This window comes from Pseudophryne corroboree, chromosome 8, assembly GCF_028390025.1.
Source record: "Pseudophryne corroboree isolate aPseCor3 chromosome 8, aPseCor3.hap2, whole genome shotgun sequence".
Lineage (NCBI taxonomy): Eukaryota > Metazoa > Chordata > Amphibia > Anura > Myobatrachidae > Pseudophryne > Pseudophryne corroboree.
In genome coordinates, this window is record NC_086451.1 from 262,644,492 (window position 1) to 262,670,283 (window position 25,792).

At 42.2% G+C, this 25,792-nt stretch overlaps 1 protein-coding gene and 2 pseudogenes across 2 annotated transcripts; all 3 read right to left on the reverse strand.

Annotated features, from left to right (window-relative positions):
- Positions 1–1,197: 1,197 nt before the first annotated feature.
- On the reverse strand, positions 1,198–25,685 carry LOC134948926 (ankyrin repeat and SOCS box protein 12-like). Of its 2 annotated transcripts, none has more exons than XM_063937215.1 (4): positions 25,621–25,685; positions 22,604–23,062; positions 18,154–18,956; positions 1,198–2,869 (listed from the first exon to the last, which is right to left on the reverse strand). In XM_063937215.1, exons 3-4 carry the CDS (start codon positions 18,944–18,946, stop codon positions 2,736–2,738), a joined length of 927 nt encoding a protein of 308 aa, XP_063793285.1. In that variant the 5' UTR covers positions 18,947–18,956; positions 22,604–23,062; positions 25,621–25,685; the 3' UTR covers positions 1,198–2,735. The 2 variants fall into 2 exon arrangements, with proteins under 2 accessions (XP_063793285.1, XP_063793284.1); XM_063937214.1 differs by having other exon boundaries at positions 18,154–19,001.
- LOC134950141 (5S ribosomal RNA) lies at positions 4,366–4,485 on the reverse strand (annotated as a pseudogene).
- LOC134950142 (5S ribosomal RNA) lies at positions 10,363–10,482 on the reverse strand (annotated as a pseudogene).
- Positions 25,686–25,792: the final 107 nt, after the last annotated feature.

Here is a 25,792-nt window from a genome sequence, read left to right on the forward strand (position 1 = left end):
GCTTAGTAAATAAACCCCTGACTGAAAAGTTTGCAATGCATTGTTGGCAGTAAGATTGCTCAATGCTGGTTTTACTATTTCATAAGTGCTTTTGTGGACAGGAATGATAAGAATTGTTAAGAGCTTTAAGTTATGACACCGCCACAGAGCATGAATCATTCTCCTGGAGACTGGGGGATTTATCATAAATGTAAAGTGTAATCAACACCTCATCATTATGATTAGCTCAGGGTGGTCCCTTATATATTGTTGTAATGGGCCCAAAACACCAGAAGTTGCTGTAGTTGTGTGAGTATCTGGGTCAACTAAGCAAAAACCTGTGCCACCCACGGATTGTGCACCGGCTGATGCAGCAGTTATCACTGGTGGCAACACTTGGAACTAGCCCCATGCAACGTGCAAGAGATATATCAGAAACAGTACCAAGACTCAGATGTATCAAAGCTTGGAGAGAACCAATCAGCTCCTAACTGCCTTTTTACAGACTGTGTTTGAAAAGTGTCAGGAGCCTATTGGTTGGTACTTTATCTCTCTCCACTTCTGATACACGACCACAATACTCCGGCAAGTCAGGTGGTTATGTGCGATCGCATTGCCACCGCCAAGTTTTCTCCTTGAAACGCCCTATTTCACAGAAAGACATTCGACTACTCTCCGTCTGACTCAACTACACTCAATACACAAAGATGCGTAAATTCACATCTGCGCTATAAAAAAAAAAACTTGCAACTTGTGTCCGTGAAGAGAGATCCGTGCGACTCAATCTTTCACACCTACCTTGGCCTGTCCAGTAAGGATTCCAGGGGATCCTCTAGTGACTCTCAGCCTATGTCAACCTCTACAGTATATTTGATACCAGAAAAAATATAAAAAAGTTATTTTATTGCTCACTGATATCAGATAATCATTAACCAAATGTTAAAGAAAGCGTTTAGTGCATAAAATGTTAGTAAATATGATCCATTCCTTAAACAAGATTAAGATTTGGCCCACTATACAATATAAGCCCTTGTCTCTGTCCTGATCATATTGCCATTCATACTATTGTATGTATTATGTTGTTTTACTTTTGTTTCACAATTGTTATGTATTAATACATTTCTATTTATTGATTATTTTGTACTTTTTAATTTCAAGACATCAGAGCAGGAGGGTGACTGATGCACAGGAAACATGGGGGCAGTCGGTGTAGGAGTGAAACAGCATAGTATAAGAGGGAAGGTTAGGGTGGGTGTGTACACACGGTGAGATCCTTGCTATGCCCGATTTTCACTTGCGATTTCCCTTGAACTCCCTGGAGCCCAGATAGCACAGATTTTGACTAACTTTTCTTGAGAGTATGGACTATGTGTGCTTATGATTTTGGCTTATGGGAGATGTCATTGACATGTGAGATGACCTAGATAGTACACCGATCTAGCAAGGATTGACTTGCCTGCACAGTCTATCTTTTCTTGTGATGCCGACCTGGCGGGACCGCGCATCGGGATCGCAAGGTGACTTTCACCTTGCGATCTGCACTAACTTTTCTTGCGATTTTGACTATATAGTCAAAATCGAAAGAAAATATCTCACAGTGTGTACAATTAAGAAAGATCTGTATGCCTGGCTGTAACTGTACCGGTGTTACAATGTGCGATATGTGCTGTACGGTTTCATCTCTACAGAGGCTCCTGTGTATTCCAGGCAACTTGGTTTCCATCTGCCCATGATGAAAGCGTGCTTCTTACTGAGCAGGCAGTGGCATTTACATACATTTTTAGCCTCTGCCAAGGTGTGTCTTGTGCGAGTGGGTTCTATGACTGTCTCTGGATGCTAGCAATAATTACTGTACGTTATAGCATGACTGCTTATAGCTAAGCGAGCACAGGTACCTAGCTTAGCTGAAGCATCATTCTCATCCTCTGCAGAGGTTGCTCTGGAAGTTTAAACTAAATAAATTAAAGCTAGCCCTGTTAATTGGAACAGCGATCTACTCTTTACACACACACACACACCTGATTTAGGGCCATACTTTTACATATTTTCGAGTTATACATAGCGGGGGCTAATGCCGGGTTAGCATACAGTTGTCAAAATGACATGCAAAGAAAAACAACATATTTGTGCCCATATGCAGGGCTTGAGGTGTGTGCGCTTGGTTTATGCCAGACATAGGTCACAGACACGTTCATCCCTCTTATGCCAAGGATTTATCCCATTTATTTTATATGCACCTGCATTTGTCATTAGGCCTCCGTAAAACTTCTAAATTCTCTTTAATACAGGAATATGAATCCCCATCTCCAGTAACCTAAAAGATGCAGAAAGCACCAATCAGTGGATCTTCTGCAAGGAGCCTATCACAGGCAGTTCCCTATTTCTGGCGACCATCACCATCATCCACTAGTTGCACTGCTCCTGACTACCTATAATTGTGTGAATACTCTTAAAGTACTTGGTCTTCAGCTGAATTTTCCTGTCTACCCAGGCAGAAGCAGACATCAGTGGCCGAAATATACAACCTGCATGGGCACGTGTGTGTACCCACTGGTCTGAGCATGTGTAAACTGGCATAGTACTCACTCTGCATCAGGCCCAGTATGTGGAACCGGTTTAGTAATGCACAATTTAAACTAGAGAGCATTAAACCATGTCCTCTAAGCTCACGTCCTGTATTTAGCTTTAATTATTGCACAATTGGAGCCTGAAGATTTCCAAGGTACTCTGTTGCTTCTGCCACATCCATCATCCTATTAGGCTTGGTGAATGAGATATCTGACCATTGTATGAGGGATCTCTAACTGGTCAAGAAGATGCATCTTTCCCGCTTGTCTCACCAGCTTCAGAATATTCAAGCGACATTGGGAGAGAAGAGACTTCGGAAACACTGTAAAGTGACAATACATACTGAATGAGCTGGCAGTTTTACAACATCACTGTTACATTTGTATTTAAAACAAAAGCATTACAAGCCACTTTAATGTTAAGGTGAAGGTCGCAAGCATAGCTTCAGATTACAATACTGTTTTTCCTTTCATTCATGACTTTTTAGAAGTGAAATCAGTTATATTTACTTTACTTTGAAGTGTTTCATTAAACTAGCATTTAACAAACCAGATCAGAAAAAAGGAGATTTATGGTAAGAACTTACCGTTGTTAAATCTTTCTGCGAGCTACACTGGGTTCCACAGGGAATAACATAGGGGTGAAGAGTAGGATCTTGATCCGAGGCACCAACAGGCTAAAGCTTTGACTGTTCCCAAGATGCTGCTCCTCTATAACCCCGCCTCCGTGCACAGGAGCTCAGTTTCGTTAACCAGTCCAATGCAGTAGCAGGCAAAAGAGACGACAACCGTTAGTAGCCACGTACACCACATTCTCACGACAGGAGAAGGTATCAGCGGCTAATGCCATACAAACCCAAAGAAGCAAAGTGCGTCAGGGTGGGCACCTTGTGGAACCCAGTGTACCTCGCAGAAAGATTTAACAACGGTAAGTTCTTACCATAAATCTCCTTTTCTGCAGCGGGGTACACTGGGTTCCACAGGGAATAACATAGGGGATGTCCTAAAGCAGTTCCTCATGGGAGGGGACGCACTGTAGCGGGCACAAGAACCCGGCGTCAAAAGGAAGCATCCTGGGAGGCAGAAGTATCGAAGGCATAGAACCTTATGAACGTGTTCACTAAGGACCACGTAGCCGACATGCACAGTTGTTCAAGGGTCGCACCATGGCGGGCCACCCAAGAAGGTCCAACAGACCGAGTAGAATGGGCTTTGATGGTAGCAGGAGCTGGCAGGCCAGCCTTTACGAAAAAATGGGTTTAGAAGGGAACCGCACCAGTTCAAACAATAATGTATAAACAATTAGTAACCTCTGAAAAACTGAATTTAAATAGAATTTTTTCTGTATATGGCAAGTAAAGGTGTAGTAGGAATTGTTCTCAACACCAAAGTTGCTTTCAGTGGTGCTCCCTAGAGTCAGAAAGTATCAAGTACCAAAAAATAACCAAAGAAGGTTCAAAGGAAAGGACTCTTTTGTGGGAGCACTCTTGATTCAGAGGAAAATGTTAATAAATTTTCAAAATGACAAATTAATTAGCATGAGTCAAATCCTAGGAGTAACTGTGTGTGAAATACATAGCTATGCGAATTATTGATAATGAATATTCGTGATATTAAATTCACGATTACTAAATTGCCGGAGAGTAGAATTCTGTGATGCCTATGCCGAAAAGGAATCTGCATTTATTGAGATAAATGACCATCATTCATACTGCTAATATCCATTAAGGATTATATAGGTGCAGAAAATAAAATCATTGGTCATGCAAATCCCAATATGACATAAAGTTGAGTGCCACTGTGTCCAATAGTCAACGTTTTTTTGCAGTACCAGAGTGTTCAAAGGAGGTCTCCCTTCCTTGTACTAACCCGGCCTTTCACTGCTTAGCTTCCAAGTTCGGAAGAGATTGGGCATCTCCAGTGAAGTATGACCGCAAATGTTGGACTTCCTAGGTCACTCCAAATATATGTCAATTAGTAGCTGTATGTCAGGAATGGAAATAGCAAGTGATTTGTAACAATTATGTTACAAAGGAAAATTACATGCAATCAGCTAAATCACCAGCACATGACACGGTGGTCACAAGGATTAATTACATCTGAATGACACGGCGGTCATGAGAATACATATATATGATTATAAATAATCAGCAGATGCAAATAAGAAAAGTCACAGACAGGGGAGGAAACAATTAACGTATGCAATTATCCTAATAATCACCAGCTGGTTAATCAGCATAAGACACAATGGTCATAGACAGAGATAATTGTACATACACCTCCTAGTTAAGTGACTGAGTTACGCTGATTGGCCTGTAATTAGCTGAAAAGACAAATATATGGCACGGCGGCCATATAGAAAAATTATATGCATGTAATGATACAATCGTCATCTAATTAATTGGTATATGACACAATGGTCACCAAAAAGATGAGTATGAGTATTATTCCTTCATTATACAGCATGTGATATTGAAATCACAGAAGACATTGTACTAAGGATAATGAGTGTGGGAAATTCACAGATGCTACATTTGATTACTAAATAATTATCCTTATATAATTTCTTGGCTCAGAGCAAATAATATCTGACAGACGGGCGGTGTAAAAACGAGCAAAATAAATGAAACAGCGGGTTATAATTTCACCCGCAATGTCTGTAAATTAATTTTGCAGAAAAAAGGGGGAAAAAAATAATAACAAATAAAGAAAAAATAACTGAAAATATCAGATATAAAGTGTTGCAGTTAGGTACTGAAGCGGTAATGAGATATTTCTCCGTGTCGTATATACGATACCAGTACTGTGTGAGGCTGTGTGGAAGCTCCAGGGATTGCAGCGGCGTGTATCCGTGTCGGAGTTCCGGGTGAGCGGTGGTTAGGTGCCGTTGCTATGGGGATGCTTCTAAAGTCTCTGCCGCGTCTGTCCGTGGTCTCTCCAAGGAGAGCGATAGCTGAGGCCGTTGCCTAGCAAGGTCTGAGCACTCCGGCTGGCGCGGTCACGTGTGCGCGTCACGTGATCGCTATTCCTCCTGACGTACGTTTCGCAAGAAAAGCTTGGTCACAGGACGTGATGAGGTCACTGGGGATTCCAGTTTAAGTAGAGCAGAGCTCATGATTGATTGGATAAAGTTAGTGATGGACATACTGATCCCCCAATCGTAGTAACATGGGGTAAATCTGTCAAACCGTGTGTCATAGCTAATTGTAACCGCCTGGGTTTAATAGGTTTGACAGAATGATTAATTAGCTGGCTGTGCTTGAGAGAAAAAATATATATATATATAATAATAATTATATATGATATATAATAAAGGAAAAATGTGCAGTAAAAATTATGTATATATATATATGTGTAAATAAATTGATAGAAAAATAGAAGAGCTTGATTGAGAAAAATTATTACGGTGAATCTTGGGGAAAGGCAGAAAAATTGAAAAAACTGATGTTAGATTGTATAAGGTTAAACGTGTGGCTGCTAGTGTAAGTTGTCTGTGTCAGTGATGGAGATGCTTGATTGATGAGTAGGATAGTGACGTGTGATAGTTGAATATGTAATATATATTATTAGAGTGAAGGGATGGGATGTGAGAGTGAAGAATAAATAAGGAATTTAAATAATTAGGGAGTGAGATAAATTAAGTAAAGCGGTTGTTGTGTTTATTGGGGAAACCTATGTGATAATATAAGGAAAAGAGAGAAAAGGATAGAGAGAAAAGAGAAGTGGTTTGAATGTGTTAGGAAGATTGTATATATATATATATAATTTTTATTATACACTTATAAATATTTGGCTGTGAGGAGATGAGAGGGAATACTATATGGGATACCAGAGGTAGTAATAAGAGGACATTAATTTAAATATACCCCATAATTTATATGTTCATTCATGCCTGCTGGTTGTAGAGATCCCATTTTAAAGATCCATTCACTTTCTCTTTGTAGTAAATTTTCAGTTAGATTGCCTCCTCGTATTCCAAGTTTAATTTTCTCCAAGCCGAAGACTTTAAGCTCCTCCCATCTGTTTTCATGATGGGTATTGAAGTGGCGAGCAACTGAGGTAAGCTGTTTCATCTTTGCCCTGTCTGAGATGGCGTTACGTATAGATCCTACATGTTCTAGTACCCGCTGTTTAAGCGGACGGGTTGTCATGCCAACGTAGTTTTGGTTACAGCTACATTTTAGGCAATAGATAACCCCTTCAGTTTGGCAGTTTATGTAGTCTTTAATTTGTATCTTCTTTCCGAATTTGTCTTCTACTTCCTTTATTGGGTACATGTATCTGCAAGCTTTACACTTGCCACAGGGATATGTTCCAATGACGGTTGGTTTTTTTGTAGGGAGTTTTTGAAAATGGCTGCTTACAAGTCTGTCTTTAAGGTTAGTGGATCTACGCCAACTCATGGCGACCTTTGGACCCAAATTTTCAGATAAAGTGGGGTCTGCATGCAAAATATGCCAATGTTTTTGTATTGCTGTGTTCACCTTCTTCCATTCTTGACAAAAATTTCCGACAAAGCGAATGGTATTGTCAGTGTTGGAATTCTTGGGTTTTTTCTTGAAAATTAGATCCTCTCTTTTGATAGTTTTGACAGTTTTTAAAGCTTTTTTGATAGAGGTATTGCTATATCCCCTTTCACATAGTCTATTTGTCAATTCTATACTTTGTGTTGTGAATTCCTTGTCATCTGAACAGTTCCTACGGAGTCGGAGAAATTCCCCTTTTGGGATATTTTCTATAGTTGGAGGAAAGTGGGAGCTGGTTTGGTGTAGTAGGGTATTTGTTGCTGTACTCTTCCGAAATAGTTTTGTGGCAATCATTCCTTCAGAATTTTTATAGATCATTAAGTCCAAAAATGAAAGTTCTGATTGGCTTATACTGTGTGTAAGATGAATATTCAGATCATTTTGGTTAAGATGTTCTATAAATTGGTGCAACAGGTGTAAATCACCCTCCCAGATCATGAAAATGTCATCTATATATCTGTTCCACATGACGATATGAGACGTAAATCGATCATTATGGTCTTTGAAGATAATTTCCTGCTCCCACCAGCCAAGAAATATATTGGCATATGTGGGCGCACAGGCCGCCCCCATAGCCGTACCCCTTGTTTGGAGGTAGTATTTGTCGTTGAATGTGAAAAAATTGTAGTGTAACACAAAATACAATAACTTAATCAAAAAAGGATGAAAATCATTCTTGGGTTCATTGTGTAGAAAGTGTTCTACTGCTCTTATTCCATCTTTGTGACCTATTGATGTATATAAAGCTTCGACATCCAGTGACACCAGGTATTGATTTTCTTCCAGTTTTAGATCGTGCAGTTTCCTCAATATATCGGTTGTGTCCTGGACATATGAGGGAAGATTCAGGACATATTGCCTGAGGTGTAGATCAAGAAAGGTACTGGCTTTTTCTGTTAAACCCCCTATCCCAGACACAATGGGTCTACCTGGGGGAGTTGCAATATTTTTGTGTACTTTTGGTAGTAGATAATAGGTTGGAATCTTGGGGTTCGGTGTCAATAGATAATCATATTCCTGTTTTGTAATTGTTCCTTGTGCTAGTGCTTGATTGAGGATATTTTCATAAATTCTTTTGTAATCTTGGAGGGGATTAAGTAATATCCGTTTATAACAGTTGGTGGTGTCAAGTTGTCGATATGCTTCTTTAATATATTCCGTTGTGGGCCAAATGACAACATTACCTCCTTTATCTGAAGATTTGATAACGACATCTTGCCATGTCTGTATTTCCCTGAGAGCAGTTCTTTCTTGTCGGGTAAGATTAGAATTACCCCGCCATTTGTGTTTGTTAATATGAATGAGGTCAAATTCTTTCGCTACAAGTTTCATAAATACCGATACTTCTGGACAGATTTGTTCCTGTGGAAAGAAGGTAGACTTCTTTTTACATCTCGGTCTGGTAGTAGGATCCACTTCCATTTGCTGGTGTTGTTCTTGTTCGAGTTCCTGCAATGCATCTAGTGCTTCTTGTTCCATCTGTGATATATCCGAAGATTGGGATTCTAAAGATGATAATGGTGTTGTTGTTACCTTATCAGCATATAGTTTGGTTAGTAGCAATTTCCTACCAAATAGCTTCAGGTCTTTTTCCCACTTGAATCTGTTGAAATACTCTGTAGGCGAAAAAGTCAGACCTTTTTGAAGTACAGATTCTTGGGCTTGTGTAAGTTCATGATCTGAGAGATTGATGATTTTTAATTTCGAGTCTTGGTCATAGTTCTGAGTTACCACCGCTCCTGTTGATGTTGTCGTCTGTAAGTGTTGCGGGTCGTTGGAGGTGAGGAATCCCATTGTCGCTGTCCTCTTCTTTTTGCGCCCCCGCCTCGTCTTCCCTCTCTTTGTCTTCCTCTTCCTATCCGTGAATCGCCTAAAAAAGATGCTGAATTTTGAGGGTTAGAGGGAATGTCACTTCTGGAGTTGGAGTGTCCTTCTCTGGTATAATCAGTGGTATCCTCAGTTCCAGAGGTTTCCGCCTCAGATGATGAATATTGGCCTGTGTATTTGGGAGGATCTTTTCTCCAAATAGGTTTTTGCCATTTGAAGATTTTCCCAGATGCAAAATCCCTTTTATCTCTCACAAATTTGGTCTTTTTTCTGTCAATGATGGTTTGTTCATAAGTTTGAAGTTCCAATTTGTTTTTCTCAAAACACCGTTGGAATTGAGGGTCTTTCTCCCAGTTTTCCAATTTCTTACCCAATTCTTCTAGGTTTTTTTCACATTCTTCCAAAATAAGATTATTGTGTTTAATAAGTACATTCATTAAGTCATTTGAGCATTTGAGGAGGATATTTTCCCATTCTTTGGTCAGATTTTCACTCGCCAGATCAAAGGTTGGGAAGACTCTTGGGCGAAGACCACGTGGAGATATTTTGTTCTTGATGTAATTTTCCAACGTCGTAAGATCCCAATTGGTCCTGATTTGTTTTCTCAGTGTCAAATTCAATTTCTGAAAGTCCTCTTCCCAGCTGATGTGGGGTTCAGTGTTTACTAGATCACTTGGAAAAATATCATCCAGGTTATCCTTGTTTTTTCGTCTAGAGCTGAGCTCTTGTCTTAAACTGAAACTCATAGTCTGGTAAATGTATACAATACTCCTGGATTGAAAATATATGAGCGGGACAGGGAGTTCTAAGAGAAGAAGACCAAGACCCCTTGATATTATGACTGTGCAGGTATTCCCTGGAAAGCTGAGTTATCAGCCAAAAACGGATTAGGAAAAAATGGGTTTAGAAGGGAACCGCACCAGTTCAAACAATAATGTATAAACAATTAGTAACCTCTGAAAAACTGAATTTAAATAGAATTTTTTCTGTATATGGCAAGTAAAGGTGTAGTAGGAATTGTTCTCAACACCAAAGTTGCTTTCAGTGGTGCTCCCTAGAGTCAGAAAGTATCAAGTACCAAAAAATAACCAAAGAAGGTTCAAAGGAAAGGACTCTTTTGTGGGAGCACTCTTGATTCAGAGGAAAATGTTAATAAATTTTCAAAATGACAAATTAATTAGCATGAGTCAAATCCTAGGAGTAACTGTGTGTGAAATACATAGCTATGCGAATTATTGATAATGAATATTCGTGATATTAAATTCACGATTACTAAATTGCCGGAGAGTAGAATTCTGTGATGCCTATGCCGAAAAGGAATCTGCATTTATTGAGATAAATGACCATCATTCATACTGCTAATATCCATTAAGGATTATATAGGTGCAGAAAATAAAATCATTGGTCATGCAAATCCCAATATGACATAAAGTTGAGTGCCACTGTGTCCAATAGTCAACGTTTTTTTGCAGTACCAGAGTGTTCAAAGGAGGTCTCCCTTCCTTGTACTAACCCGGCCTTTCACTGCTTAGCTTCCAAGTTCGGAAGAGATTGGGCATCTCCAGTGAAGTATGACCGCAAATGTTGGACTTCCTAGGTCACTCCAAATATATGTCAATTAGTAGCTGTATGTCAGGAATGGAAATAGCAAGTGATTTGTAACAATTATGTTACAAAGGAAAATTACATGCAATCAGCTAAATCACCAGCACATGACACGGTGGTCACAAGGATTAATTACATCTGAATGACACGGCGGTCATGAGAATACATATATATGATTATAAATAATCAGCAGATGCAAATAAGAAAAGTCACAGACAGGGGAGGAAACAATTAACGTATGCAATTATCCTAATAATCACCAGCTGGTTAATCAGCATAAGACACAATGGTCATAGACAGAGATAATTGTACATACACCTCCTAGTTAAGTGACTGAGTTACGCTGATTGGCCTGTAATTAGCTGAAAAGACAAATATATGGCACGGCGGCCATATAGAAAAATTATATGCATGTAATGATACAATCGTCATCTAATTAATTGGTATATGACACAATGGTCACCAAAAAGATGAGTATGAGTATTATTCCTTCATTATACAGCATGTGATATTGAAATCACAGAAGACATTGTACTAAGGATAATGAGTGTGGGAAATTCACAGATGCTACATTTGATTACTAAATAATTATCCTTATATAATTTCTTGGCTCAGAGCAAATAATATCTGACAGACGGGCGGTGTAAAAACGAGCAAAATAAATGAAACAGCGGGTTATAATTTCACCCGCAATGTCTGTAAATTACATAAGCATGTGCAATCACCATTCTAATCCATCTGGCCAGGGTCTGCTTATTCGTAGGCCAGCCACGTTTGTGAAAACCAAAAAGGACAAAGAGAATCAGACTTCCGAATGGAAGATGTCCTCTTTACATAGATACGCAGAGCCCGTACCACGCCCAAAGACCGCTCTGTGGATGACAATTCAGTAGCGATAAAGGCCGGAACCTAAATCTCTTGGTTAAGGTGGAAAGAAGACACCACCTTAGGTAAATAACCAGGGCGTGTCCGAAGAACCGCCCGGTCACGGTGAAAAATCAGAAAGGGAGACCGACAGGATAAGGCACCCAAATCTGAAATTCATCTAGCAGAGGCAATAGCCAGCAGAAACAAAACCTTAAGAGTAAGCCACTTAAGGTCTGCAGACTCAAGAGGTTCAAACTGAGACTCTGCAAGGCCTACAGAACCACCGACAAATCCCCATGACCCACAGGTGGGACATAGGGAGGATGAATCCGTAACACACCCTGAGTGAATGTATGAACATCAGGCAGAGTCACAATTTTTCTCTGAAACCAAACCGACAAGGCAGAAATATGAACCTTGATGGAGGCCCAAGTCCAGGCCCTGTTGCAGGAAGGCCAAAAGTTTGGCCGTACTAAACTTGTAAGCGTCATGATTGTTAGCTGCGCACCAAGCAAAGTAAGAATTCCAGACCCTATGATAAATTCAAGCAGAGGCCGGTTTCCAGGCCTTCAACATGGTTTGAATGACCGCATCAGAAAATCCTTTGGCCCTCAGAACTGAAGCTTTAAGAACCATGCCGTCAAAGCCAGCCGGGCCAAATCCTGGTATACATAAGGGCCCTGAACGAGGAGGTCTGGGCATTGCGGAAGTAAAAGAGGACGCTCTATTGAAAGACCCTGCAGGTCTGAGAACCAATGCAGTCTGGGCCACGCTGGGGTGATCAGAAGCAGGAGTCCTCCTTCTTGTTTGAACTTATCACTCTGGGCAGAAGTGACAATGGAGGGAACACGTACAGAAGCCGAAAGTTCCATGGAATTGCCAGTGCGTCCACGAACGCTGCTTGAGGATCCATTGTCCTTGCTCTGAAGACCGGAACCTTGTGACTGTGTCGAGATGCCATCAGGTCTACGTCTGGTAGGCCCCACTTGTCCACTAGGAGTTGAAATACTTCTGGATGGAGGCTCCACTCTTCGGCGTGTATGTCCTGACGACTGAGGAAGTCCGCTTGCCAGTTTAGGACCCCCAGAATGAACACTACCGATATGGCTGGCAGATTGCGTTCCGCCCACTGAAGAATTTTTGACACTTCCATCATTGCCATGCGGCTTCGAGTGCCGCCTTGATGATTTATGTATGCCACCATGGTGGCATTGTCAGACTGAGATGCTGGGCCAGGTTCAGAGCATTGAACACCACCCGCAATTCCAGAATGTTTATCGGGAGGAGAGACTCCTCCTTGGTCCACCGACCCTGAAGGGAGTGTTGCTCAAACACAGCGCCCAACCCCTCAGAGTGGCAACGGTCATCAGAAGGACTCAGTTTGATATCCAGAAGGGACGACCCCTGCTCAATCGTTGGTCCTGGAGCCACCAGTCCAGTGACCAACAAACCTCCGGAGACAATGAGATCATGTGAGACCTGAACCGGTGAGGCAGGCCATCCCACTTGGCAAGAATCAATCTCTGCAGAGAGTAGGAATGAAATTGAGCGTACTCAATCATGTCGAAAGCCGACACCATGAGGCCTAGTACTTGCATCGCTGAGTGAATCGACACTCGTGGACGAGAAAGGAATCATCGAATTCTGTCCTGAAGGTTCAGGACCTTCTTCTGAGACAAGAACAACCGCTGGTTGTGAGTGTCCAACAATGCCCCCAGGTGCACCATGTTCTGAGCAGGGACCAGGGAAGATTTCTTCCAGTTGATGAGCCACCCGTGGGCTCGCAGAAACTGGACCGTCAGATCCAGATGACGGAGGAGAATTTCTGGGGAATTGGCCAGGATCAGCAGGTCGTCCAGATACGGTAGACTCCTGACACCCTGACGGCGGAGTAAAGACGTCATTACCGCCATGACCTTTGTGAAGACTCGCGGAGCTGTGGTCAAATCAAAAGGTAAAGCCCGAAATTGATAATGGAGGTTACCAATAGCAAACCGCAGGTATTGCTGATGCGACATGGTAATTGGAATATGGAGGTTAGCATCCTGTATGTCCAGGGAGACCATATAGTCCCCAGGTTCCAAAGCCAGAACAATAGAGCAAAGAGTTTTCATACAAAACTTGGAGACTCTCACAAATTTGTTCAAGGACTTGAGGTTGAGAATAGGCCGGGAGGAACCATTCGGTTTCGGGACTAGGAATAGCGGTGAATAGTACCCCTTGCCTCTCTGAGCCAGAGGCACCTGTACTACCACTCCTGTGTCCAGGAGGGATTGTACCACCAAATGAAGAGTTTTTGCCATCACCTGATCCGAAGGAATGTCAGTCATGCAAAATCGATGAGGGGGACGATTCTTGAAGGATATGGCGTATCCGTGAGTGACGACTTCCCGTACCCAGGTGTCGGAAGTGGTCTTCAACCATTCCTGGGTAAACCTTAGAAGTCGGCCTCCCACCCTGGGATCCGCCAGGGGGAGGCCCGTCCAGTCATGCAGAAGACTTGTCCGACTTGGAAGCAGGTTGACGGGACAGGCCTCCCCCTGGGGGATCCCAGGCACGTTTAGGTTTGGGCTTAGTGGTTTTGGAAGTGCGAGCCTGTTTCGGGTACGCCTGGCCCTTTGCTTTACTTGGAAGGCGAAAGGAACGAAAGGAAGTACTCTTAACCTTTGGGACTGAAGGAGCAGTACTAGGAAGACACGCCGTCTTAGCAGAAGCTAAGTCAGCCACAATCTTGTTGAGATCCTCACCAAAAAGAATGTCTCCCTTAAAAGGGAGCACCTCCAGGGTTTTCTTAGAGTCCAGATCCACAGACCAGGACAGTTAACCAGAGAATCCGGCAAGCCAAAATGGACGTAGTAGAAGCCTTGGCTGCCAGAATACCAGCATCAGAAGTCGCCTCCTTAATGTAATGAGATGCTGTGACAATATACGAGAGACATTGTCTAGCATTATCAAAAAAATTCGAAGATAGCTCTGCTTCCACCTCCTGTGCCCACGCTTCAATAGCTTCTGCAGCCCAAGTAGCTGCAGTAGTGGGTCGATGCACAGCTCCTGTGAGGGTGTAAATGGCTTTTAAGCAACCCTCCACACGCTTATCCGTCAGTTCTTTCAGAGAGGTGACGGTAGTTACAGGCAGAGCAGAGGACACCACCAGCCGCGCCACGTGTGAATCCACTGACGGTGGTGTTTCCCAATTCTTACTTAGCTCCGCAGCAAGGGGATAGCGAGCCAGCATCTTCTTGTGAGGTGTGATTTCTTTCCTGGATTTTCCCAGGATTCCAGACGTATGTTAACTAAGTGGTCAGAATGAGGTAAAACTTGTTTAATAACATTCTGACGTTTAAATCTGGTTTCTGGGTCATCATCAATTTGAAGAATCAGCCTGACAGCCCCCAATCTGTGAAACAGATTCCCCATCAGAAGCACATGGATCAGTGTCTGAGGGGTCAGTATATACGCCATCTTCATCAGACGAAATGTCTGGAACATAGGTGGATTGTGAGGAAGTAATGGCCCGCTTTGAGGACCCCTTGGTCTTAGGTGGGCGAGGGTTAGGTTTTTGTTTTTTCAGTGAGTGATTCAATTGCTGTAACTGAGTGGATAGGAGATCTGCCCATGGCGGATTGACCGCAGGGACAATATGTGGCTGTACCGGCACGTGAGGTCCCATAGGGGGCGTAAGTCTAGTTACCAGCGTATTTAGTAGAGTGGAGAAAGTAGCCCAAGGTGGGTCATTATGAACCCCCGTTGCCAAGGCCCTACTGGGGGGTAGGGAACCCCTAGAACATGAACCCTCCGCTGCTGTTTTCCTCTAATGTGTCTGCAGCGTCACCACCGTGCATTGTGGGATCAGCTGCAGCACCGTCGCCCCTTGAAGCGGACATATCTGAAAGCGTAAAACACGTTCAACACAGTACAATATCAGCAGAATAATACCTGACCAGGAACCCCCTGTGTAGTGTGAAAGCACAGCAGAGTATTCAAGAGGTATATAGTGACAAACTCACAGAGAAAAATACACAATAAGTATATCCTGTGAAACACCTATATCAAACAATAACCCTGACGCACGTAGCCCCCCTCAGTATACAGAATATAGGGATAGCAATCTGAGTGAGATACACGGAATAGAAATCACGCAGCAGCTATATGCAGACACACAGAGTCACATGTACAATGCAGAAATTATGACAAGCAATAAAACTGCACTGACTAGCAATACTAAGCAATACTAAGTAAAGCTATACATATAACTAGATATATCAATGCACAGTAAAGACTGGATGTATATCACAGGGTACTTGTACTACATAGCCCTGAATCAATGCACCTTTTCTTAACTAACACGGTCAACAGACATGTAGGATACTCAAGTGTCCTGTAAAATGCACAGAGCTGATATGTAGGCGGCTTTACAGAGGAGGCTTCACCCAAACAGTCCCAGGATCAGCTCAGCATATGAAGATGGCGCCCAAACGCTGACAGAGAGTGAGGGAGGGAGAGAGATGCAGCTCTATGGCGGGAACATTTACTCTAAATGGCGCCTTGGGGCTGGAGGAGGGGATACAGGTCAGAGCCTTATCCCCCTTGCTGGACTTCACCACCGGGTACTGTGGGCCATATGCAAACAGCTTTTAATAAAACCGACCTGTGCCCCTGCCCTGGTGGTCTAGTAGGGTCCCTGCACTGCCACAGTGTCCACACCAGCGCCGGATCGCGATTTCCAGCGGGTCTCTTACCTCCTCCCTGAGTGCGGCCACGCGATCCCGGAGAGCTGTGGCTGGTGTGTGTGTGCCTGACGTAGAGAACCGGAGCGTCCGCTGTAAGTACCTGGTAACCAGGGACACGGGAGTATACAGCGCCGCTGGGGGAGGTGGGGAAACTGCAGCAGGAGATGTCAGAATGACATCTAGCACTGATAGTGCCTCTGCTGCAGCCCTTGAAGTCTTCTATCTTCACTTTTGAAAAGCTTTTTTCAGGGCTGCTGGAGCAGCCCTACCTGTTAGCTGCCAGCACTGCAGGCACCAACTTACAAACTGAGCTCCTGTGCATGGAGGTGGGGTTATAGAGGAGGCGGCGCTGAGCATCTTGGGAACAGTCAAAGCTTTAGCCTGTTGGTGCCTCGGATCAAGATCCTACTCTACACCCCTATGTTATTCCCTGTGGAACCCAGTGTACCACACTGCAGAAATGGATGGTGACGGTAAGCACAAGGATTATCCACATGCGTTCTCCCTTCATCTGCCCAAACAACTATGTGAATGGCCATAACATTCCTCGTATGTCTCCTCCTTGTACAGCTGTGCAAGGGGTAGTCTTTAAAACATATCAGAATTACAGAGAATAAGAACACTACACAACACATAACTGTGGCGTTAGTAGCTATACTATACCATTCACAGCAGGCAATACATAGGGGCATACAATACAACAAAATTACATACATGACAATTGCAAATAGGGGGAATACAGATGAATGGATGTAATTTCTAACAAATCACCTGGCAGACAGATGAATTTGGCTTTATGATATGACAGACAGACCCGCAGAAATTATCAAAATGCCTATAGAGCTAATTCAGCATAAGACAGGACAGACGCACGAGGAAGACTGGGAGGGGATAGATGTGAGATCTATTAATAAAGCAAAGTCTGACATCATCTGGGTCTGTCCGGAAGCATTTCTCTATTTGTAATCTTAGTTACCAAAGGAAGAAACTCATAGCAAGAAGAACAGCCTAATGGACAAGACACCAGTCCAGACTACAGTATTTACATGTAGTACTTCATGACACATCCAATCCTCTTAGTATCCTAAGTGATCAGTTCCCATAAAACAAAGGCAGCCTGAGAACATTTGGCCCCAACACAAACAGGGCTGGAACAGAGTAGCAAAGACCTAGGGGACGGGGCCACCAACTCTAAGAAGTAGAGCAGGATTCACCAGGCAGCTCCACATGCTGCAGGGTGCATGCACAGTGTCCTTTGGGTGCTCCGGGCTCTGCAGCAATGTAACTGGCTGCAGAATGCCCAACCCAGGGCCCTGCTTCCTGGGAGAATGCACTGCTCGCATACCCCGAGTTACAGCCCTGAGAACAATTTAACTGGTTCTGCTACAGCCTCACCATCTGTTTACATTGACTGACTGTGTGATGGTAGCAACTCAAGCAGCTGACCGCTATTACTCCAAAGAATACTAATGTAGATTTTAGCCTTCTGAGCATAACTGCTACTAATGTGCAGTAGAAATGTACACAGCCACAAAGAGAACACATACAAAACTGGGCAATATATACATATATAAATTGTGGTTCTATAACACCACAATGGAGCAATCAAAATACAGGCGATATTACATAAATTCTCTAGTTATTAGATACCAAAGCAACATTATCCCTGGATGGTGGTGATGTCCTCACTATGCAATACAATAATATAGAAAGAGATTGACTTATATTATGGACTCAGGGCCCTATGTTAGGTTCCAGGTTAGTTATTCCTAAACCAACAATGACTGCCATACAATGTAATTAAGTGTCAAAATGGGCATAGGCCTGTCCCTAGACTGGGCATAGGCCTGTCCCTAGACTTGGCATGCTTGTGTTTGGACAGCCACGATGCTTGGTCAGTATTTTTCCAGATAATTCATACATATTGATTTGTATCATGATCATCTCAATAAGCAGCGCTGTGTTATATGATGCCACTTTATACATAAATAAGGACAATAACAGAAAACATAAGAGAAACCATGTTGGTTTTGAAACTTTTACAGGAAATACCTCTTTCTCTTGTCAGAAGTTCTATTGCTTCATGGTTAGGGAATGACTTTGCAATGTTGAGGTCAGGCAAATAGACATTAGCTCCAAAATCAACAAGTAATTTCACAAAGGACGTCCGACACCCATGTTTCAGGCACACATCAAGCACAGTTTTAGCTTGCTTTATCCTTTTTAGAATTCGCCCATCTATACAGTTGTAGTCTGGGTCAGACCCATGGAGGAGCAAAATCCTAAAACACTCCAAATGCCCATAGACAGCAGAGAGGTATAATGGACCTGTAGAGGTTGTAATATTTACAGCCCAGTCTGGTAATTTACACTTGACATTAGGATCTGCGCCATATTCCAATAGTTCCCTTAAGATACTGACATTGCCTTCTCTGGAGGCCGTCAGCACAGGAGTGCTGTTATTGTAGATGCTACCTGAGGGATTAGCCCCAGCCTTGAGTAATTCTCTGACACAGTCAAAATGGCCAGCACTGACTGCAGTGAAGAGAGGCGTTTGGGCTTTCACATCTAGGATGTCCACTTCTGCCCCATTGGCCAAGAGAATCTTTAGACATTCGAAAGATCCCTTGGATGCAGCCAGACGGAGGGGAGTTACTGGAACACCCCAACCACTGTGAGTATTGAGTAGTTTCTTATATTTGTCTTCAGAAAGTAGACCGTTGAGCAACTCTGGGTTATCCATTGCTACTGCCAAATGAAGCTCACGACCGTCTTCAAGCACTTCTTCTTCATCCTCTCTGGGCTTTAGCATGGAAAAGATTTTTGTGATATCCATAACGTTCATCTTTAGACATCTGCAGAAAACCAATTTCATCATGAACTATTGTTAGATGTAAAAGCTGTAAAAATGCAACAAAAAACAGAAAATCAACTTGGATTATCAAAATATTTTTCTCAGTAAAATACAAAATTAGCACAGCTAGAAGTGTTCTATCAAGAATGTGTAATTGGAAAAATAACAGGTCCATTTATATACAGCTTCTATAAAATGTAACAAAATCTGTTTAAGGTAATATATATGGGTATCATATAATGAGCTATGGGGTCTATTTACGAAGCCTTGGATTGAGATAAAATGGATGGCCTTAAAGTGTCAGCCAATCAGCTCCTAGCTGCCATGTGAAAGGCTGAGATTGAAAAATTACAGTTAGGAGCTGGTTGGCTGGTACTTTATCTCCATCCACTTTATCTCATATGCACATTTGGAGTACCATATGGTGGAACTGTAGATACTACCATCTATGGGAACTGAGAATAGCAAGATAAGAAAAAAAAAAAGTGAAAAAAAACCTAAAAACAACAAAAAATAAATCAACCAAAATTATAACCAACTTCTCAACAGCAAATTCTAGTTTAAATGGCCCGGCAAAGGGAGAGAAAAAGAAGATGTGGTCCCTGGCGGTCAGATGTCAGTAGGACTATGATCCACATCAATTTGTCCATGTGTTTATAGTTTACACTCCCATGTATCCAACCTCCACAGATCTAATCCCCACCAATATAGGGGCTGCGATCCAACTGCAAAATTGACAAAAAAGATAGTGAGCAAGCGGGGATGGCGTCTTAGAAATGGGGGGGCGCTGCGTTGTCGTGATCACGGCGGCTGTGTGATGTCGCACGCAGCCGCCATGATCAGAAAGATGGCAGCAGGCCTCCTGCGGGCACCGGCAGGAGGCAACCTTAATCTCTGCTATCAAGAGATAGCGATCACAATTTCTGCTTGATCGAGGGGAGGGAAGCGGCGGTCACCATGCTGGGCGGCCTTGGCCTGCAATGGGTGGCCCCCAGCATGCATTCACATGGATTGAAAATTCTGCTACTTAGCAGAATTGCAATCCAACCTACTGTAAATCAGGTCTATAATGCAGGACTTCTTTTCCAGGAAGAATACATTTTATGTAACCATTCATTAAAAACTATATAAAATTTTTCAACCTATTTGTGCAGAAAAATTTGGAGTAATACAATCAATTCTATTTAGGTTTCTTAATTATGTTTTCATAAATTTTCTTATTTAGTTTACTTCCCCACTGCATGGTCCACACACTTTCTCACACATTTACTCTCTCTTCACTTTCACATCCTTCTGAACCCTGGCAAATATTGCTATGTGACCATATCATACAGTCCACCAAGAACCTTTGCAGTCTGGTGGACCTTTATGCAATAGGTAGCACCTATCCTTGTGTACATATGCCTATTTCCCTATAGATTGTATGCTTGCAAGTAGGACCTTCCTACCTCTATGTCTGTCTGTTATTACCCAGTTTTGTTTTATCACTGTTATTTCCAATTGTAAAGCGCAACTGAATATTCTGCACTACATAAGAAATAGCTAATAAATAATATGGTTTTAACTTAGACAAGCTTTTGTGTTGGTTCAATCTGCACTATAGCTATAATAAACACACACACACACACATATATATATATATATATATATATATACACACACACACACACACACACACACACTATATATAGTCACAATGCCAATGTTGGAATCCCAACTAGCAGTGAAATGCAGCTGCTGGAATACCAAAGCCACAGGCTATTCTCCCCTCTGTGGGTGTCCACGACACCCATAGAGGGAGAATATAACCTGTGGCAAGCGCAGCAAGCCACCATGCCCACAGCGTGGCGAGCCTGCAATGGGCTTTCTAGCGCTCGCCCCGCTGCTGGCATACTGGCGGCCGGGATGCCGCTGTCAGTATACTGATGGCCAGCATCCCGGCCACCGGCATTTCCTACGGAACCTATACTCGTGTGTGTGTGATATTAATTATATATATATATATAGAGAGAGAGAGAGAGAGAGAGAGAGAGAGGGAGAGGGAGAGGGAGAGGGGGAGGGGGAGAGGGAGAGGGAGAGGGAGAGGGAGAGGGAGAGAGAGATTATTTATTTTACACATACTGTGGCAGTGAACCTGGAAAACTTTTTTTTTTTTTTACATGAAATATTTGAAAGCTTTCAAATCCGTTTGGAAAGGACTAAAAAGCACAAACCACCAAGGACTGAACGTGTCACAAACTATAGTGAATCAACTTTAACATTGTTTGAATAAAAAAATAAAAAAAGTTTTAAGTCTGGATTTGTATTTGTTATAACATTCCCCCTGTCCAGTATGTCTTGTCACCTCCGATAACATTTAGGTTGCATTGTTACAGAGTAATATCAAAGGCAAAATATTCAACTACTAATCAGGTCTGTTCATAAAGCACTGAAAAGAGTGGAGAAGTGAGCCAGTGGAGAAGTTGCCCATGGCAACCAATCAGCTCTGAAGTAACATTTATCTAGTGCAGTATGTAAAATTTGACATAGCAGCTGATTGGTTGCCATGGCAACTTTTCCACTGGCTCACTTCTCCACACTTGTCACTGCTTCATGAATATGTCTGAATATCAGAAATATCAGCTACCAGTTTTAAAGAATGTACTTGATAAATGCTAGCTAGATGCAGACTGGTTACTACGGACAACTTCAACACTCTTTAGAAGATGTGATAAATTTCTCCACAAGCCAGTGGTTCCCAAACTGGGTGTCACGGGGTACATATAGGTTGGTGGTACAGGACAAAATCAAATTATTTATGGTCCATATAATAGGCAAAACCAGTACTAGTGGCTGCCAGTCATAAAATATGTAGACAAACAGAATCGCAGCCCTGTCCACCGCATATATGAACCTAAGGGTGACGGGTAAGCACTAATTACTACATTTTATATTGTTAGTAGACTTTTGGCATAGTAGTGCTGTTACAAAATACTCACACTCTAGGGCGCAGTGATTCAGAAGTTTGGAAACCACTGCCATAAGCAAACCTGGTCAGTTAACATGATTTAAATACAAATTTGACCAATACTATAGAAGGCCTTTTTAAATAGCTTTGACTTTTAAAATGTGCAGTAGAAAAATTCTGCTTATTTATAAAGTAGCTTGTTATAATATGTCATAGCACTTTAATAATGACCTCTAATAGGCCCTACACACTTGGCGATATTCTGAAAGATATGAACGATCTCGTTCATAAATGAACGAGAACTCGTTCATATCTTTCAGTGTGGAGACTTAAGCGATGAACGATGCGCGTCCCCGCGCTCGTTCATCGCTGGTCTCCCGTCGGCTGTGCATGCAGGCCAATATGGACGATCTCGTCCATATTTGCCTGCACTTCAATGCAGCCGGGTGACGGGGGGAGTGAAGAAACTTCACTCCCCCCGTCACTGCCCCCCCGCCGCCGGGTTGCTCGTCGGCCGTCGGGCACCTCGGCGGCGCATCGCCGAGTGTGTAGGGCCCTTTAGATTAAGAGTATAGAACAAATAAGGATTATCCTGTTTCCTTAAATTAAGCCACTATTGAAAATTGGACAATACACTGACAGGTTTTAGGTTATCTTGTTAGGAAATCTCCAATTGCTCACACACATCATTTGTCTCTTACCTTTGTGAGTCGTCCAGTATTGTGAGTCAGCACAGTTGTCAGAGCTGGTACACAATCCTGATAATCGGGTGCCAAGCTTCACATCCTTTTCTCTTGGTCTCTGGTACAAATGGGATCCAGCAATTACACAAGTGTCGGACTGTAACTGGGCGTGATTAAAACAAACTTTTAACAAATGGATAAGGAGCGAGTGGCAGCTAATAATAGCACTGGAGTCCTCTGCTTGCCATGTCCATTCTTGGATTGTTGGGATGGTAAATATAGAGATGCCTGGCAGGTGCTCTTGTCCCTTGCGGCCTATCAGCTACTCCGTATGATAGTGGACTGGCACAGTTATAAACAGCCTCTATTGCAGACAGTTACTATTAACCTAGACCAGCCACTTTACATATGAACACATGCATGGATCAGATATCCTGCATTCCTTTATAACACAAGTGACACTGCCATGTCAATAATCTATAAAAGTGTATATTAATATATGATTAGTACATGTATAAATGACTAATGATGTCATGCTACAATACAAATCAAGAACAAATAGTAAACAATTGTATAATCTGGTGGACATTATATAGTTGGTCTTTTATTGATCAATTCCAATAGCATTTTAATTTTAACTTTAGTAGTATTATACTAGAGGTCATTTATGTATTAATTTGGGTAATGTAAAACAATTAACGTACAAAATTGAATATACATTCAAATAGTTTTACACCATGAAAATAGCCTAGCCAGAACCCCATTATCTGCCCTTTACAGATATTTAATGGGCTAGATGCATCATCGCTTGCAGAGTGATCAAACGGATAGTGAAAAAGTGCCAGCCAATCAGGTCCTACCTCCCATGTCACAGGCCCTGTTTGAAAAACGTCAGTTAGGAGCTGATTGGCTGGTACTTTTTCACCCTCCATTTTATCACTTTCCAAGCGATGATACATCTAGCCCATTACCTTTTATATTAAGCATTTGCAGGCTACTAGTATACAAACGTAAAGAATGAGCTGACAAGTAATGGAAAGAACAGAGTGATGTACCGCCGAGGTGCCCGATGGCAGATACGACTGACCCGGTGGCAGGGGGGAGTGACAGGGGTAGTGAAGTTTCTTCACTCCCCCCGTCACCAAAGCAGTGCAAGCTAATATGGACGAGATTGTCCTTATTGGCTTGCATGCATAAGCGACCCAGCACCAACGATGAATGAGCGCGGGGCCGCACATCGTTCATGCCTACACACTGAACGATATGAACACGTTCATATGGTTCAGTTACATCTTTAAGTGTGTAGGGCCCTTTAGATATTAATTTGTTATGTTTTGTGCATCTTGTACCTGAAATATACAAAGATAACAACTGTGTAGATCAGGTCCAGTTTAAGATTTGTTAGTGCCTGTTAAACGTCAGTTTGGAAGGCGATCAGATAGCGGAGGAGGGGCACAGCTGTTATCTTATACTGCTTGTCCTGGGACACATTTGTGACAATTCTCACTGTAACTGAACGCCTCTGATTTTTTAACAAATACAAGTTGACTTTTTAAACTTGTTCTCGTTTTAAAAGGTAGTGAGATTTTCAGAAGAGAGGTTATGCATTTATTTATTGCTATATTTCTTTTATTTCAACTAACTTATTTCAAGCAAACTGAAGTGATGACATATTTAATTAGAATCTACATTACTATTATTTCTTTTCCACGCCCACTGTATAGTGCTTACTATGAAGCAGTTCTCCTTTGTCTGTAGCAGTTTGCATGATGTTCACTGATCTGCAGCAAACACTCACGTGCAGAACGTAAAGTCAATTCTGTATTTTGTGCAGCTGTGAATTCATCACATTATAGGAATACTTTGGGATTGTTCATAATGGGGAGAGTGCACTAGGCAACTAAAGCAGATGCAGAATTGTAAAGACTGCTTAAATGTTTGACATAGCTTAAATGAGTAATCTAAGGCTGATGTACAATTTACAGTTCTTATCTTAATAAACAGACCAACCAACATAAAGTTATATATAGCTAGAGTGAGCACAGGCTGGACAATGTCACTGCACCACAAAACTGCATAGGGTATATGTCAAAATGGGATGCCTTCAGCATCTTCATTGTCAGTATGCCGGTGTTGGTCATGTGACCGCCAGCATCCTGTCCGCCGGTATTAAATACCGAAGCCATCAAAACAACCATAAATACAAAATATTAATTATTCCAATAAAAAAATTAGACCTCAGGGGTTTATTTACTAAGCCGTGGATGGAGATAAAGTACCAACCAATCAGCTCCTGCCATGTCACAGGCTGGGTTTTAAAAAGGACAGTTAGGAGCTGATTGGCTGGAACTTTATCTCTGTCCACTTTATCTCCATCCAGGGCTCATGGCCCAAACACACGGTGAGATTTCGGCTATGCCCGATTCTCACTATGCGACAGGGGCTAGGTCGGCACACAGTCAGTATCGCAAGAACACTCATTATGTGCTTGCGATACTGACTAGGTGCGATTGTGTCTAAGTGTCAATTTTGACTCTCTCTTTTATAGAGAGAGTCAAAATTGACTTGCCTGCACAGTCTATCTTTTCTTGCGATGCCGACCGCGGGGGGGACCGTGCATCGGCATCGAATCGGGATCACAAGGTGACTTTCATCTTGCGATCTGCACTAACTTTTCTTACGATTTTGACGATATATTCAAAATCGTAAGAAAAAATCTCACCGTGTGTACACACCATTAGTAAACAGACCCACAATCCTTAAAATGCCTTACTGGGTGTTTAGATTAATACAAACAATCATAATAAAATATGAGTCAGCAATTGTTTAGATTACATTTAAAAAAAAAAACCTCACACACACCCAGGAGATAAAAACTAACAATAACATTAAACAAACAGCCTCTAAAACATTTGCAGCAGAACTACTGGCACAATAGAGCCAAAACATGAATTCAGTGTTTAAAAAAAACACTTGCAGGCACGTTATGGTTATTTTTTTTTATACTATAATCGGGCAAAATAGATCATTACAACCTGTTCACTTTGTAGTTGTGCCCATTGTGTATAAGGGTAGGCCACAGGTACTATGACATCAGTGTCTGTGTGTCAATAGGCTAGGCGTGTGGTAGATCTTTATGTGGGATACTCGGTGGGAAGGTTTCATCCCCTAGCTGAGTCTCAATATGTTCTTGAATATTGATGTTCT